At 41.8% G+C, this 12,408-nt stretch overlaps 1 protein-coding gene across 8 annotated transcripts in view; it reads left to right on the top strand.

Moving 5' to 3' along the window:
- Window positions 1-12,408, top strand: part of ptprsa (protein tyrosine phosphatase receptor type Sa) — a 229,007-nt gene that overhangs the window by 86,955 nt on the left and 129,644 nt on the right. For all 8 annotated transcript variants that reach the window (XM_071485975.1, XM_071485973.1, XM_071485974.1 and 5 more), the window contains one exon: window positions 11,435-11,661. In XM_071485975.1, the coding sequence (XP_071342076.1) occupies window positions 11,565-11,661 (97 nt within the window). In that variant the 5' untranslated portion in view covers window positions 11,435-11,564. The remainder of the gene's footprint in view (window positions 1-11,434; window positions 11,662-12,408) is intronic.

Raw genomic sequence — 12,408 nt, 5'->3', positions numbered from 1 at the left:
GATGGCTGACTTTGTAGACACACTGAAGTGACTGTGTGAGAGAAGAAGACACAGGACACACATCTGAGAAGCCATGCATGTGTGGCCGCTGCATGCACCTCTTCTTATATAAGTGTAAGCGGGTTTGGTGGAAACTCCACTGTGTTATCATCACCGACCTTTCTCCTGGCTTTCGCCCATGTGCACGCCCGCCGTCCACAATATCCTTCTGTCTGCCACACAAACAAACCCTGTGTTCCAGCGGGTGGGAGGAACGTAAGACCAATGGATAACACTGGCTCTGTGTTTCAATAATTTATTGTGGAGGAATACATTAATATGGATCATGCCATGTTATTACCTCCTACTGAATCCCCCCTCCACAGCATCTGCCAACCACCGGCGAAATGCTCAACAGGTCACATGAGTCGGCTTGAGCCTCAGTGTTCAGCCAAAGGACAGGGGACTTTTCACACTCGGCTGCCTGATGGTTATCTAGAAACACTGAGGGGATTTTCACAGGAAAATTTTCAGTCATAAGCTTCCAAAAAACACAATAGCTGAAATTGTCGGAAAATATATAGCCCTTCTTTTGGTGTATGATTTCACTTCACTTAACTGACTCTTATTGTCCATTGTCCTTATTGTCCGGTTGGTTCTGTCCTGGTTCTTCCTGGTTCTTCTTTTTTAAATGGGAAAAATGTGGTGTGTTGTAGAGATTTCTGCTTCTACTTGTCTTCATTATTTTGTGTAAAGTCAGTATTTGTCTTGTTTTTTTCCTTCCTTCCTTTTCTAATTATTGTTTGGTTTCATGCACCAAACCATGCTGGAAAGCAGGCTTTTAGTTGAAAGTCGCGAGTCAAAGTGTCACATTTGCCGCTGTCTGTTCCTCGTGCCTCTTTAAAGCGGCTGTAAAGAACAGTTGTCTTTCCCAGGCTTTCGGTGGTAGCGCTGGTGGTGGGACTGTGATGGGTGGACTGACAGGCAGAAAGACAGTGTGGGTCAACCATGCCATCTGTCTCTGCTCTCTAGAATGCTGTGTGATTGACAGGGGGCTCAGACACCTCCCCTAACCTCCAGCCCAAACAGGATGTAACCACAGCCTGCTGCACACCCAGTTGCACAACACTAATTGCTATGGCAGCATGTTTATCTTCTTTCTTGTACATTGAACCATATAATCGGATTCAGTTTAATCACTTTAATCATGTAAAATGAAAATGCAGCAATTTAATGTCAATTTTGAACATTAGTGGAGAGACACACTAACTCAAATGCTATGCATGAGCTTAATCCTGAGTAACAGTGGGAATACCTGTAGTAAATTGAGTGATGCCCAGTTTGGTGTCTTATGGATGTCTGCAGTGATACTTTGGGGCTTTGATTGTGGAAGAATTAAAAAGTTTTATGGTGGAGATCAATCATTTTCATGTTCACTCCTCTTGCAGTCAATAATCAGGTAATAGCACAAATTTCAAATTAAAATGCGCCTTCTCTAATCACACATGAAAAAAAGCTTAATCTTAGAAACTCTGAAGTGAGGCTACTAAATACCACTTAACCTGTTGATGGGCTTCGGCCGAGTTTCAGAGGCAAATTACCACGATTAACTCTATTTTCAAGTAATTCCCTGCAAAAAAAAAAAGGAGCCTGAAAAAGATGACCACCCTTGATGAAATGAGGGTTTCTTAGCAGCAGAGCCAACAGAACTTGACCCTGTGTGTTTGAGTGTGTCCCTGCATCAGTGTGTCTTTGTATGTGAATGCACAAGTTTGTATGTCTCTTCTTCCCGCTCTTGAGACATACGGGATTAATCAAAAAAGCTGCCAGGACAAAAGGAGCTTCAGATATGAACCTTCAAAAAGCAGCCCTGCTACAGCAATCACTGCAGCCTCATATTATGTTTAACTGAAGAATCACTGTCAATGCAGGTGAGAATTACAGGGTTGATTTCAGGCATTTGCAGCTGTGTTCTTGAACTTCCATCATATTAAGCAGAATCAGAAACTCTGGGCTATCACACGTCCTCTGCAGTAGAATATTCTTCTTTATTCATATCGTATGTCAAATCTCAAATGGCTACAATTCGGTGAACACTTTTGATTATGTTCTGACGCTATACCTCTGTTAAGCACACAGAATTTTCGAAGTCCATATTACACTGAGCTCAGTGGTTATACATTGACTATAGAAAAAAAAAAAATCACACCTCATGTTAATTTTGCATACTAAGATTGTATCATCTAAATTTTAACTTTTATAGCAAAGGGCCAAAGATATCTCCGCTTTCACTCAGTTGTGAATTCGCTTAACACACCAGCTGTCATGTTGTTGTGTAGGTGTCACAGCTTTTCAAATGGTACGTATCTCGTTTTGGAAATGAAACTTCTTAAACCACACAGCAAATGTTACACAGTGAGCCCTGCCAATTACACAGAGGAGTTTTGGAGAGATTTTCTAAGCGTCCTGGTCTGCCAGTCTTTCCTTCCTCCGCCTCCTCTTCGATCACTTAGAATAATCTCATTCCCCACCATCCGCATCCCATTTCCAGAATGAATATATGATGCGTGCTTCCTCAGCTGTCCCATCCGCCCTTCAAAAAGTTCTTTCCCCCTCCTTTGGTAATTTTTAAAGGGCGTTCAAGCCTCTGGCCAGTCGGTGTGATGCTTGTCTGACTGTTGGCAGAAGGCCAAAAACTGATGTCACCCATCCAACCCCTCCTTTCCCCTAGTTCTACACAACAGTCTCCCTCACACACACACACACACACACACACACTCCATATCTGCAACCAACTGCCTCTTTATTGTCAAGGACTGTCTCACACCCCCTGTCTCACCTTCTTTGGCTTCCAACTGTGACCTGTACTGTGTCCTATAATTAAATGCCCCCCCCATATATATAATATGTGGCGGCGCCCTCCCTTCCCAGACTCTCCCTAACCAAGGTGATGGCCGTCACAGACAGTGCCACCTGTAACCTTTGGCCTTTATGAGAGTTGGCAGCCAGCACGACAGACCAGGAGAGGCAGAAAATAAAAACAAGTGTTCCTCTTTTTGTGTGTGTGTGTGTGTGTGTGTGTGTGTGTGTGTGTGTGTGTGTGTGTGTGTGTGTGTGTGGTTCGCGTGGATTTCGTCTGCCAACTTGTGGCGTCACAGTATGGAGAGGTTACACAGGAAACAGATAGTGTGTCACCCCTCAGTGGTAAACAAAATGGCTGTACAATAAAGTCCGCATTTAGGAGGTCAACTTGCCGTCCAAGCCTCCCAACTGCCAATCCGTTCGCCCCCGCTGCACGAGCCTGACGCTTGCTGCTGTGCACTCAACCTCAACCGAGGTGGATTTCAGCTAAAAGCCTCACAGCCCTGGGTGTTTTATTGGAAGGACAGTGCAGTCTCATAATGTTCAGAGTAAACCCATTTCCCGCCGATCGAACTCAGGGCGACACCCGGAGAGAAACAAAAGGTTGAAAATTCAGTGGGCTTCAGGTAATTTGGTCTCAAATCTTTTTGTAAACGGCCACTTCCTTTTGGAAGTCGTCAGGCACAAGTCTGTTTTTTTTTTTCTCCAAAAGCTGTGAAGGCTGCCTGAACATTGAGCAGACAAAATCACAGAACACTGATGACTCTGTGCTTTACGAAGAACAGAAAGTCTGAGGCTGATTTACAACTTTACAACTGAGCCATAAACTGCTCTGCTTTAAAGTCAACACTTATTTCACAAGAAAAGTTGTTTATTTCCAAATTAACAAAGAAAAAGAAAAAAACTAGAGATGACTTTCAGCTCCGCTTTACAGCAAAAATCGCCTTTGGAAGGCAAACTGGAGCTCAAAAGGGTCCTAAGATTCCAAAGAAAGGTTACGGTGCTCCCAGGGGGATAGCAGATGGCCGACACAAGGTGTCTTAGAGGCGTCAAGCACCATTTCTGGGCCTTGGAGGTGGGGAACAGTTGAGGGCAAAGGCTCATGGGAAAGCTATTCCAAGGAGAGGTTGTGTGGGCAGAGCATTCTGCAATCTCTTAATGAGGTCACAGCAGTGCAGTTCTCCCTACCTATGCGAACAGCCTTCACTTTAGGGCAAAAAAAGAGGGCTCATGCATTTCTGTAATACATAACTCAAGTTATATAATAGATTTCACATGTGATATACTCTAGAGTTTATTGTGGAGGAACAAACGTCCCAATACCAGTCAAGGTTGTGTTCAGGGTGGCACATGGTCCCTGAATTCTCTTGGATCCTCTGCAGTCCAAAGATATGTGAGTCACATACACTGGAGGCTCTGATTTTCCCAAAATTGACAACATTTGTGCCTCTGAAATACTTTCCATTCTACTATTAAACTGTTTTGAACATTTTGTGTTTTGATATATTTGTAGATGGAATGATTCTACCCTTACCCCTGGTTTAGTTTCTGTATATAATATACCAATATTCAGGGTCACAGAAATAATTGTTACATCTATTGTCAGATCTCTGCACGCCTTACTACCTGTTGCACAGTTTATTCTACTATTGCATGTAATGTAAGCCAAAGCTAATGCTAATGTTAATGCCACTGACAGTATTGTTTGAATGTGTTTCCCTTGCGTTAGCTCTTCTCCCTCCACTGGGGATTCCCTACCCAGGGTGGTTAATGACAGTTGCACCTTGTTTTAAATTCCTATGACACGGATCTTGCAGGATGGAGCGGATGGCAATGAAAGAGTGAAGCAGAGAGGTAGATACACACTTGGGCATTTACATAATAGTCCTGCAGTTCCATGCAAATTCATGTGATTCCCTACCAAACATCTGCAATGCAAGCATACTTTAGTATGCATGAGTTGGAGGAGGGAAGGGAGGGAAAGAGAGGAAATGAGGGAGAGGAGAGGAGGGGGGTTAGATGGAGAGAAGCAAAAACAGAGATGAAGGATTTGAAGGACGACTAGTCTGATCAGGGGATATATTTAGAAGCCAAACACACATTCACACACACACACACGCACACACTCTCTTGTATACCACCTGTATGTCTCACCATTTTCATAGCTTTTCGGTATCACAGGACAGTCTGCCCTGGGGTTGGGTTTTCTCTTTTTTCTCATGGTATATTCTTGTCCTTAAGATGTGGCCAATATTCTGATGCAGAAAAATAAAAAGGTGAGGAAGGGAAGCAGAGAGAGAGAGAGAGAGAGAGAGAGAGAGAGAGAGAGCAGGGAAACCTTACCAATGACACATGGAATCAATACTGTTAGGATTTTAGCATGGTGAAAAACAGATGGTTGCTATAGACTTCTTTTATTGCTGAGGTTGGGGGTGTGTGTATGTGTGTATACCTCTGCTTCTCACAGACACGCACACATGCAGTTACACACAAATAGATCATATGGACACACTTAAATTAGTTCACACAAAATTATTACACTATTACATACCAAATTCACACATATAAATGCAAATAAACAACATAAAATCATCTGCACATATAAGTAAACATATGCAAAAAGACACTGCTACGAATATAGTATAGTATAGTATACACATACACACATGGTTTCTGCGCACATAAATATGTCTCACACATGTAATAAATGTATCTATACATACACACACACACACACACACACTACATTCACATACACACTGTTGCAATGAATGGACCTGGATCTTACATCTTTGTGTTGTTGGTCATCTGTAGGATATGAATCAATGAACGGCAGTAAAAGCCTGTAACTTGGGGCTGACGCATAAAAACTTCATCTAAGGTGAAAGACTGCAGAGGGAGAGACAGCAGCTGAAGGCTGAACATAAATAGCAGCCAGCAGCAGAGTTCAGAGAGGGCCATGAAAACGACAGTAATCGCAAAAAAATGTGTGTTTTTCCATTGTCATACAACAGAAAACATTTCGTAATGATCAGTTACTGGGACAGCCTCGTTCGTTTTTTATTCTAAATCAAATTGACAATAATTTCATGTCATTCCTGTGGCTTTCTTGTTAGTACTAACATTCACAAATACACACAATATTGTTTGGAAGTTTAAGTGAAGTTTAGACCATTTTATCACATCTGCCCTTTTTTAGGCGAATGCTGCATTGTGAGATCGATCTTCTACCCTGATGCCGTCCAGTTATCAGAGCAACCGCAACTCTAATGTTTCACCGCGCTACTGTTTGTATATCTTACTTGCCCTGAACATGTACACAGATAATTAGACATCATAACACAGAAACCAGACAATGACTATACTGTTATCCACTTTGGAAAAGCCAGTCAGAACGCTGAGCATCTGCAGTACATTAACTGTAGCCTACTATCTGGCTACCAACATTACATTGGTCAGCAACATTATAATATGGAATTTTCAGTGGTTAGTTCATGTTTGTTGATCGAAATGAAAATTGTCCTTTTCACATAATCAAGTAATTACAAGTTAAAATTAAGAGTTAAAATAGCCAAAGTGGTCCTTAAATAGGCGGCATTAGTGGCATTTTATAGTATTTAAAAGACCTCTGTCAGGCTTATGTTGTATTGAACAAGGACACTGATGTAATGTCATTACTGGCTCCAGTTGAAAATAATGTATCAGTTTAATAGAAAATTACAGATTGATAGCTTGACCTTTGTTCTTGCAGAGCCTTAGTAAGATATCACTTTCTCTGATTCTGTACAATTCTGAACAGGCTTAACAAATATTAAATAATCAAATGCTGTTTTATTACTAATTTTAATATGTGCAGTAGTTTAAGATTTCAAGGTTTGTAACCAATGAATTAATGTGTTGGAAAAATTGTTGGGAAGTGGATTTTCCAAAAAAGAAAAACCATATTCTTCCAGTGATATTTAGACTTATTTTTCTAAGGCAGTTTGCCACAACCTCCTCAAAGTTCCTCACAGGGTAGTGGAGCCAGTACCCATCCTTAAATAAACAATAACATCCCTACCAGGCAGGGAGTCACTGTAAACAGGGTCTGTCAGGGTCCTGGAGCCAGAAATTAGATGGTGAGACGCCCACTCTAACCAGAAAAGAAAGAAGAAACCAAACAATACAAGAAAAATGTGCATTTTTTTTTTTTAACACACAAAAATATTATTCTTTTTGAAGTTCTGAACATCAAACAGTCAGTTTTGATCGTCAAGCCCAACCAAACTGAGGTCTTTTTAACTGTGTGTGAAGTGAGCTTGCTCTTCACCTTATAAAAGGGATTATTAATGTGTTCCCTCAGGTGATGAGTTTTTCTCCTCGTGAATACAACTTCACATCTTTACAGTGTGTGTGTGTGTTGGCACAAGTAACAGTGTAGTGTGTAGTGGATTAAAATGCTTTGGTCCTTTGAAGTCACTGGTCTTAGGGTCTCTTATCGGGAAATCCATGTATATACTTGCCTGTACCTTCAATCACTTTGGAGGATTCACTTCCTCCTTTTTAATTTTTCTTAGCCCATTGTGGCATGTGTGTGGGTGTGCGTGTGCACACACTTTATATCTATTGGTCTTGCTCTCATTTCACACTTATGACGGAAATTCCCATCTCTCCTTCCCTTCACTGCCTTTCTCAGTCTCAGTAATCAAATGCATTAGTATCAATATTGCACGGGGAAACGCGCTGAATTTAAAACTTGACCATGTCAAAGTGTGAGTCCCTGATAGCCAGTGACTGCCACCACTCTGTGGAAATTTTGCCGCCATTTTGGCTGTAATTACTGAAACCTGACGATGGGTTAATATCTGGAAAGCCGCACTGTTTTCACAGGGAGAAAAAATGTAAGCTTCAGAATTGAGCCGTGGCCCATTAGTGGGAATTACCTACACTTTCATGAATAGATTGATATTGTAAGGTTTTCAGTCTTGATAAAAATGATAAGCAGCAATATGTCAGTGCATGTCTTTTGTATGTCGACCATTATAGTGCATTAGTGCATTATTATAGTGAAATAATACATTATTGCTTAAAGCAATTGTAAGTGTTAAATGTTAAGTATTTAGATAGATGCCGAAACAACCTAAGGCCTCTGTATATTGTGAAAGTGTGAATAGTGCTTATCTGTCTGTAGTTGCACTTGGATTAATGTAAATCCGTAATTTACTCAACTTTAAAATCGGGTTGGTTGACCAACTTCTGGGAAAAATATGCTCGACTTGCTGTCATACAATTGATTTTCTAAAGCTATCATTAACCTTTGTGTATTTGCACTGGACACTCGGGAGTTTACTGGTAAGAGTTAGAAAAGGTAGTTAGAAAACTTTAGGCATGCCATCCATATTCTGCCAATGTGATTTAGAGATGCAGCCACATTGTCACAAGATTCCTGCTGATACCGATTTGTTCAACACTGCCTATGTCAATGGGTCAGTAAAGGTGCTAAAGGTAAGGGTTTATCAATCGATTGGCCTCTCTGCTAGCATTGCCAGACTGCTAAAGACTCTATCTTTCCTCTGCCCATTTCTAGAGTGAAAGTGATGAATGCTTTTAGCAAGTGTTGACAGGTTTTCCCATGGAGGTGGTAACAGCAGGAGAAACATGGTATGCTTGCCATACCATGCCTTCCTTTGAGTGGAGGACTGCTTTGGCGACATGTTGGCATCTCTGTTTAGAGCTGCATTTGCTGCTAAGGTTAAAAATTTCACTTTGGTGAGGGTTCAGCTTCCCCATGGATTAATAAAGAATATGTGTGAGCATAAACATCTAACTTTTAATCCAAACCTATCTATTGTCTGTCTTCTATGAACAGTTCAGAAAGGAAGGCAGTGCTTAGCTGTGTAGACAGTATCTATGGTTAAACTGGAACCCATACATGGCCTTAGGTTATGTTTGGCAAAGCTGTTCAACAACAATAGCAGTTGTAATTGTGTTGTGAAGTTTGTATAGCAACTAGATGTGGCGATAGAAGGCCATGCCCTAAGGGGAGGGCCATAAATCAAAACCTTGGCATCTTGTGAGCATAGATAGAGTATTTCCCTACAGGCATGGCAAGATTCCCTCTCCCTATACCAATGTTTACAGTCAGAATAATAGCGAACAATCGTTCAGAGGTGTGCTAGACAATTTGATACCTTCCCATTCTTTCTAGTCTTGTGTCTTGTGTTTCCCTCAGTTCTCACCAATGACATCACCTGCCCCTCAGGCCAAGAAAAAAAAAAACAAAAAAAAAAACAGCAAGTGCACATGCACATAGTATTGTGTTGAAAGATTAACTTAGCTCTGGCACAGTGTCACCACAAAAGACCTATTGTTGATCTCTCCCTGAGTTTTTGTTAGTGCACGTGTCACATGTTCTGTGTCTTTCTCTGTTTTACTGAATTACATATATTTTAAAAAAAGAGTGTTTACAGCCCAGTAGCCTTACAGAGTCATGTGTGCATTTGTGTCTCATATGGGTTTTGCTTAATGCCTTTGTGGTTTTATTTTAAGTGCCCCTGCTGCTGCGTGTGCCAGTTGAAGAGCCGGTAGCTGTGAAGGGTGGGGCGCTTGTGTATGCCTGCTGTCTGAGGTGCTTGGTTTCACTGCAATTAGCTGTGGTTTTCTGCATCTCACAAGGCCACAGTCACAAACGTACCCTTTAAAACAGCTGCATATATTAACCTTTCAACTCTTCTGCCAATTTGGCAGCTTGTCATGGCCTACATAATCACTCATTTTTTGAGTAAGCCGATTTCATTTTATTTCATTTGACTGAATTAAGGTGACGTAAGCTGCATCCAGATAGTGGGTTAGTCGATGTTGCCCTCATTTCTACTCCTAATAAAAGTTGGCTAAGATGACTGAGAACATAATACAATTAAAAAGTATAATAAAAGTACTTATGTTATTTAGGTAATTTTACATGTAAGTGGTGGCTATCAGTAAATTCCACTGATATAGACCTCTAAAGTTGTCTGTCGCTTTGTCTTAGCCTGTGTGTTTCTCATCCTGATTGCATCTGAATGATAGCAGTTACAACTGCCTGTCAGGTGTGATACTTTTGAAGTATATTCAGTTCACATTTCAGCCACTGACAGTCTTGTCAAAAGCAGCTTGCAGTGAGTTAGCAGGTGAGGATTTGAAAGTAGCTGCTTCATGGATCAAAACCTAAACCTGTGCTGACAGAATATTATCTTTCACCTCTAGGTTACCCGGGAAAAAAAAAAAAGTTGCTTTAGGGCATCTACGATAAACTGCGCTCCGTCTGCACAGTTTGTACTATTGTACCCTGTTAACCACCTAGTGTGGAGGTAATTAATCTCACTTCGAGAGAGTCACCCTCACCGCTCATGTAGCCTCAGCATCCCTGGAGCAGGGAGGAGTTTAGTGTCTTGCACAAGGACTCTAAAGCAGGGCAGCTGCTTGCTGACACAAGGTCCTGTGAGCTGGGTCCTCTGAGAGTAGACAGTTTTGTGATTGAGTTTTTTTTTTTTTCTTTGCTTGAATGCTGAGACAGAAGTGTCCTTTAGCAAGACCCCCCCAGCTTTTCAAAGCTTATCTAAAGCTCATCTTGCTGTAGGATGCTGTGGATATGGGTGTTGGCTGAATGTCATACATATTTTTTTTAAAAAAAAGGTAAAAAACGGACTAATTCATTACATTCATGTCATGGATCTCTCTCAGTTCTCCCTTTCATTGTCTCTTTATTCATGTCTTTTTAATTAAAGAGTATCTGTAACCACTTGGTGGTGGCTCTGTGCTGCACCAGACATATCAATGAGAGAAAGCGTGTGTGTGTGTGTGTGTGTGTGTGTGTGTGTGTGTGTGTGTGTGTGTGTGTCTGGTGGGAGGCGTCCCCAGCCCTTCTGTGTAGCTTCGGGGATTAATGGCAATTTGACTAAAACAAAGAGACAGTGTCTGGAATATCATTGGCTGCATATGTAATTACAAAGCAGTGAGATAAGCAAATAATGACAAGATCAGGTGATATGAAAAAAAGAGGAAAGAAAACAGTGACTCTCCTGCTAATTAAGGGATGTGAGAAGATGCTGGTTGCAAGGTGGGGAGGTTACAGGGTTTGGATATGTGACACTTCGCTTCCAGTTGTGTCACCAACACCCTATTACCTTCCCTCCATTTATGTGTCAGCAGCAATGAGAGGTTGTGAAAAGCCCAGCAGAGTGGCCTAGTCTGTGTGTTTGTCAAAAGTCACATGTCCTATCGACGTGGGCAGAACCAGAGTGGCTCTGAGCATCTTGTCATTAAAAGTAATTCATATAGTGAGGAACCATTTTATGTAGGCAAGTTCTCCCATCTAGTGGTGTTGTAACAGTCAAACTAATATGTTTACAGAATGTAAATCCTAAATATTTCTTTTTCTTTTATGTGTGCGGTGTTTGTTGCTGTCAGTTGTAGAAACTGCAGTGTGACAAAGATCTGCCCCCACGACAGGTACAAGTGTGTGTGACGATGAAAGTGAATCTGGTTCCTGTTCAAACACGGCATCATGGCCCTCGCAGAGATAAAGTTGATAACAAAACAATTCTGATTCATATTTCTCTCTTTCCTTTTGCAGAGTGCCAAGCCGTCCTGCGTGAAGACCCCAACCTTCCCTGCGCAGTTGGGGCCTCGGCTTTCCGGCCAGGTCAAGGATCAGTCCCACCCTGCCCCTCCCTGCCCCCCCTCCTTTCCCTACTGGAGCCAAGATGGCCACCAGCGGTGCCCCTCGCCTCTCCTTGCCACTCCTGCTGCCTGTTACAACTCTGCTGCTATCACTGCTGCTCACCAGCTCACACGCCTTATGTAAGTATCAAGACATTGACTTGCTGTACTACTACTGATGACTTCCTAGTTTTCCTGTGCAGTGCTCTTTGAAGGGATGTGGAGGATGAACTGATTTCGGCTCAAGGAGACCAGGACATGGAGCTGCAGTTGAATTGATTGAACATATTCAACTTTTCAGATTGTTTTGGGATACCAATAGGCCCCACCCAGGGAAATTTTAAATCATGGACATCTCAAAATGTTTACCATTTATTCATGATCTCCATATTAATTATAGTCCATAACTTCCCATGATAGTAACAGAAGAACGTCAGTAGTCTCTTATCCCACCCTGTCAACTCCTGCTTAGGATTTGTTCTGCACCATTTCCCCGTTAAGATGGGCTTAGAGCAGCATTAAGGAGACAAAACAAAGAGGAGGCTCTGCAGAGAAATAGAACAAGAGTGATGGCGAGGTGGGGAGGCTCCCCCTTGGGTTTCTTTGTTTGTAAATCCTGTGTGTGAGTGTATATGTGTGGGTGAGTGTATGTTACAGAATTATATATGTATTGAAGTGGTGAATGTGTGTTAGTCTGTATATGATTGTGAGCGCGTGTAGGAGGGGGTCAATGACAAGTTCCTGCTCACTTCATTGCGTGTCTGTTAGCTGACTGTACGTAACTGCACTGCTTGGGAAAAGCAGGGCTTTGACCTCGCCTGATTCTGATTGGATCTAATCTTATCTACCTCTCATCTCTGTCTGTGTCTTTCTCTCAGTACAAAAAAA

The sequence above is a fragment of the Trachinotus anak genome, unplaced genomic scaffold, assembly GCF_046630095.1.
Source record: "Trachinotus anak isolate AG129_WGS33_773 ecotype Australia unplaced genomic scaffold, CSIRO_AGI_Tana_v1 ptg000010l, whole genome shotgun sequence".
Taxonomy (NCBI): Eukaryota; Metazoa; Chordata; class Actinopteri; order Carangiformes; family Carangidae; genus Trachinotus; species Trachinotus anak.
This window is presented reverse-complemented; position numbering and strand designations above follow the sequence as displayed.